Source organism: Octopus bimaculoides, chromosome 13 (genome assembly GCF_001194135.2).
Source record: "Octopus bimaculoides isolate UCB-OBI-ISO-001 chromosome 13, ASM119413v2, whole genome shotgun sequence".
Lineage (NCBI taxonomy): Eukaryota > Metazoa > Mollusca > Cephalopoda > Octopoda > Octopodidae > Octopus > Octopus bimaculoides.
Genome location: NC_068993.1, coordinates 18,224,143 through 18,229,885, shown reverse-complemented (window position 1 = coordinate 18,229,885; position 5,743 = coordinate 18,224,143). Strand labels below are relative to the sequence as shown.

General features: G+C 38.7%; 1 protein-coding gene across 4 annotated transcripts in view; it reads right to left on the bottom strand.

The window, feature by feature from the left end:
* Nucleotides 1-5,743, bottom strand: part of LOC106879253 (elongation of very long chain fatty acids protein 4) — a 75,028-nt gene that overhangs the window by 17,203 nt on the left and 52,082 nt on the right. For all 4 annotated transcript variants that reach the window (XM_014928750.2, XM_014928747.2, XM_014928746.2 and 1 more), the window contains exon 4: nucleotides 2,632-2,712. In XM_014928750.2, the coding sequence (XP_014784236.1) occupies nucleotides 2,632-2,712 (81 nt within the window). The remainder of the gene's footprint in view (nucleotides 1-2,631; nucleotides 2,713-5,743) is intronic.

Sequence of the window (5,743 nt, the reverse complement as noted above, 5' to 3'; positions counted from 1 at the left end):
TGTGTGTGTGTGTGTGTGTGTGTGTGTGTGTGTGTGTGTGTGTGTGTGTGTGTATGTGTGCAAAGGTGCACTCACAATTGCTAGATTGTAGATTCAATTCCCAGACAAGGCATTGCTCCAGTATCCTTTTCGATCAGGGTGGAATGAAACAGGCTTCTTCCAGTTTCCGCCGACCAAATCCACTCACAAGGCTTTGGTCAGCCCGACCCTATAGTAGAAGACACTTGCCCAAGGTGCCACGCAGTGGAACTGAACCCAGGACCATGTGGTTGGTAAGCAAGCTACTTACCACACAGCCACTCTTATATATATATATATAAATGAATTATATATGAATGTGTGTGTATGTTTGTTACTGTCTCTTTGTTTTAATATCACATGATAGTAGTAAATGAATGTCACTATCTTTCGTTTCCAATCTTTGTTGGAAATTTGTCTAGTCCTGGGAAAATATTACTAACTTGGAAACAGGTGAGGGTTAGCAACAGGAAGAGCATGGAGCTGTAAAAAATTTGCCTGAATAAGATTCCCTCTGACTCATGCAAGCATAGAAAAATGGGCATTAACTGATGATGATATGAGGATTTTATGATAGCAATTGCTCAGTAATATTCTAATCACCATTTTAATCTAGTTACTATGTCCCTGAAAGTATAAGTAAAAATTATTGAAACATTCTATTTAATGGCTATTTTTTATGTGGGACAAGAGACATGATCATGCACTCAAGTGGTACTAATTTTCTCATTCCTGACTTGACGTCAGATTTCATGTTCAATGACATTCCAGCTTTAAGTATCCTATCTAATCTTTTCAGACAATTTGCATAAAAATGATAAAATAAAGTAGGCCAACCAACAACCAGTGTCTGCAACAATCTCTGAGATGGCTGGGCCATGCAGTAACAATGATGCTCACTAATTAGACCGGACCAGAGCAAGCCAGACTTGCAAGCCAATTCATTCAGCAGAATCTTTAGACACAGAAACAAAGTGGGAACCTGAAAGAGTGGCACCTGACCAATAATCAGAGGTATCTCAAAAGTGATTCAACACTGTTGTAATTACAATCAAGATTATCGCTGGGCGGCTAGGCACAAGCATGGATGTGTGGGTAAAAAATTTGTTTCCCAATCATTGAACCTGGAAGAGTCTTCTACTGTAGCCCCAAGCCGACCTAAGCCTTGGGTTCTTGTTTTGATATCATGTGTCCTTATCTTGATATCATGTGTCCTTTTCTTGATATCATGTGTCCTTTTCTTGATATCATGTGTCCTTTTCTTGATATCATGTGGTTGTTGTCATACAAGTGGTGTCTTTCGTTTTCAAATATCCATGGAAACAATTCAAGCCATGAGACAGCGCAAGAAAGGATTTGAAACTTGGGATGTGGGTTAGAACTAAGAGGGGGAGGGAGACAGGGGTTTCCTTTTGTTTCAGTGCTATTTCTAGCAAACTGAGTACCTGCATGAGTCTCATTGGCTCATTCTCAAATACGTCATGCAGTGACGTAATCATCACCATTTTAACCCTTTAGCATTTAAACTAGCCATATCTGACCAAAATATTCTACCTGTTTTATGTTCAAACTGGCCAGGTCCAGCTTCTTACGCCTAACCTACAATGTCATTCTAAAAGTAAACAATCACATCATTGACATCTTGAAGCTATGAGACAATGCATGACTAATTCAAAACAACATGAATAAACAAGTATTATGTTTGACAGAGTAATCTGAATATGAAAGGGATAACATCCACTTTTCCATGCTTGAGGAGTCAGACAGAATTCACTGAAGTGGATTTTCTACAGGGTGATGGCTTTCCTCTCACAAACCTTCATTTGTTTCAAAGTAAGGTAATATTTCCCCATAGCAAGGCATACTTTTATAACATTGGAAATGAAGGATATTGTTTACATATCAGTGATGCCCTTTTGCAATTATTATATGATGTCATGACAAGGAGACAGACACCAATACATATGTATACCATACACTTCTAAATACATATACACAAACACACACATCTACACAACTTCAATCAACCAAATCCACTCACAAGGCTTTGGTCAGCCCAGGGTTACAGTAGAAGACGCATGAAAATACAAAGTCATGACACAAGGTGCTCAACAGAGATCTATCCTCTGTTGCCAATGAAATTATAACTGTATCTGTTATCATTTACTTGTTTCGGTTATTGGAATGTGGCCATGCTGGGGCACCACTTAGAGGAATTTTTAATCAAATAAATCAGCCCCAGTACTTTTTTCTTTTTTTTTTTTCTTTTTAGTCTGGCACTTATTCTATCGGTCTCTTTGACTGAGTTGCAAAGTTACTGGGACATAAGCATATCAACACCGGTTATCACAGGGTGGTGGGAGGGGAAACACAAAGACACGCACACAAAGATATATATATTCAACAGACTTCTGTCAGTTCCTGTCAACCAAATCCACTCAAGCATCCAAGGTGCTGTGTAGTGAGACTGAACCTAGAATCATGTGGTTGAGAAGCAAGCTTCTTACTACACAGCATACCTGGCGCCTATATAAATTATTAATTTAAAGATCATAAATTTAAACTCATAAATTTTCAAAACATTTTACGAGAAAACATAAAAGTCATACTTACTCTCATCTCATTCGGATCAAGGCTGTATGTGACAGGCTGACAAAGATAGTTATAGCCAGCACGATAGGAGCCAACCAGTAGCTGTCAAAAGAATAAAATGATCAATCATTCATAGAGTGTCGCAAAAGAAAATAATTATGATTTCACACATATTGGCATAAGAACTGCAATAATTATACGAGTTTATAGACAAAGGAAGATACTTTGTGTGGTACCAGCAGAATAGCATCATCACACTCTCTGACAAAGAGCTTGGCTTCAATATATTAGACTTTTTTTCTGTACTCCTCTCAACCAATTTACTCCATTTTTGAACTGTATATTTGAAAGACCTCAGCAGAACAAAACGCAAAAGTCATCTCCTGTAGGATTTGAACTAACAAAAACATAAATAAATAAATAAATAAATAAAGGGAGATAACTAATACTCAATGATTTTTATGTATTTCAAAAATCCCTATCACAATTACTTCCACCCATCTATTTCACTCTTCACACACACCAGTAGTTCTCAACATTTTCACTACCAAGGACCTTTTTTTATTTAAATGAGTTTTCCTATAGACCCCAGGTACTACCTTTGCGGACCACAGATTGGGAACCACTGACACACAGAGACACTTGTACAATACAGTCCTCCAAGTTATCAGATCCTGTCAAACCAGCCAAGCAATATGCAGGCATAGCTGTGTAGTTAAGAAGCTAACTTTGCAACCATATGGTTTTCAGTTCAATCCCACTGCACAGCAACTTCAGCAAGTGTCTTCTACAATAGCGCCAGGCTAACCAATGCTTTATGAATGAATTTGGTAGATGGAAATTGTGGAAACTCATTGTGTGTGTGTGTCTTTATGTCCATGTTTGTCCCCAACCACTGCTTGACAACCAGTGTTGGTGTGTTTACATCCCCATAACTTAGCCGTTCAGCAAAAGAGATCAATGGAATATGTAGCAGGCTTTAAAAAAAATAAGCACTGAGATCAAATCATTCAACTAAAAATTCTTCAAGGCGGTGCCCCAGTATGCCTACAGTCTTACGACTGAAACAAGATAGATAAAAGAAAGGTCCACTTAGATGGGGTTGATTTTTGGTTAATCAAAATTTTAACTGAGAATCTTGAAAACCAGACGTAAATACGGTAAACTCCCTCCTATCTGGCACGACTGGAACCAGAAGGTTGTTGGACAACAGAATTTTCTGAATATCTAATCATCACTTTTTAAATTACCATAACACCTTACAAAACTCATTAAAACTCTGTATACACATCAGCATTATCCTTGATATTCCGAATATAGTTAAAGCGACATGCTAGCAGAATCATTACTGTGCCAGATAAATTTTTTAGCAGCATTTCTTCCTACTTTGTGTTACCACTTGATATGTAAAACTGGTATATTCAATAGAGTTACACTGCTATATTTAGTGACTATTCAAGCAATTTGTTCATGGAGAGCTAATGGGTTGGATGTGGTGCTGAAAAAGAAGCAAGAATTCCTGAAATATGCAAATACATCCATTACCGATTTTTCCATTTTCCATCACTTTGTTTACATTAGATGTATTCGGTTATGAAATGTTGTAACAAACCAGTGTTGGCTATAATTTATACAGAAAATCTGTAGAGATTTACATTCCGAGTTCAAATGCTGCTGGGGTTAAATTTACTTTTCATCCTTTCAGGGTCGATAAAATAAATACCAGTTGAGTCAATTTAATTGACTTAAGCTTATCCCAAAATTTCTGGCTTTACTCTCTTTTACTTGTTTCAGTCACTTGACTGCAGCCATGCTGGAGCACCGCCTTTAGTCAAGCAAATCGACCCCGTAGCTTATTCTTTGTAAGCCTAGTACTTATTCTAACAGTCTCTTTTGCAGAACCGCTAAGTTATGGGGACATAAACACACCTCCATCGGTTGTCAAGCGATGTTGGGGGGACAAACAAAGACACACAAACATATACACACATATACATATATACGACAGGCTTCTTTCAGTTTCCGTCTTCCAAATCCACTCGCAAGGCTTTGGTCGGCCCGAGGCTATAGCAGAAGACACTTGCCCAAGGTGCCATGCAGTGGGACTGAACTCGGAACCATGTGGTTGGTAAGCAAGCTACTTACCACACAGCCACTCGGTGCCAAAATTTTAAATTAATACTCTGAATATAGTAGAAATGAAAGAAGAAATAAAAGCATAATTTAAATAAAGAACAAGTTTCATTAACCTAATACATGATCACATGACAAACCAGGCTGTCAGATGTTGTAACACTTCACTGGTCACAATGCACTTCTGCATTGTTTTAGCCATCAAATGACACCACCCTGATGGTTAGGCCAGCAGGGCAGCATTCCTCCCTGATCGAAGGGGCATTGGAGCAATGTGAAATAAAGTGTTTTGCTCAAGAACACAACACACCACCCAGTCAGGGAATTGAACCCATGACCTAGCGACTGTGAGTACAACAGCCTAACCTGTCGGCCACATGCCTTCACAATACATTATAGATACTGTAAATGTAGTAAAATAAAGCAATGTACTTTAATTTGAGAAGCAGTGATCCATTTTAGATACAACAGAAACTTACTCTCTCAATGACAATTAATTAATTAACACAAATTAGCACAAATTCTCTTGACTCTAATTAGCAACACATTTTCTTTTATTTCTTTTTTATGCATAACAGTTACTATAGAGTTACAGTTATTTGAATACCAGAGAGAGTGTGTGTGTGTGTATGTGTGTGTGTGTGTGTGTGTGAGTGTGAGTGTGAGTGTGTGTGTGTAAGTATGTGTGTATATTTCTCTGTGCTCCTTCATACTAGTGGAGGCGCAATGGCCCAGTGGTTAGGGCAGCGGACATGCGGTCATAGGATCGCGGTTTCAATTCCCAGACAGGGCGTTGTGAGCATTTACTGAGCGAATACACCTAAAGCTCTACGAGGCTCTGGCAGGGGATGGTGGCGAACCCTGCTGTACTCTTTCACCACAACTTTCTCTCACTCTTACTTCCTGTTTCTGTTGTGCCTGTAATTCAAAGGGTCAGCCTTGTCACACTGTGTCACGCTGAATATTCCCGAGAACTAGGTTAAGGTTACACGTGTCTGTG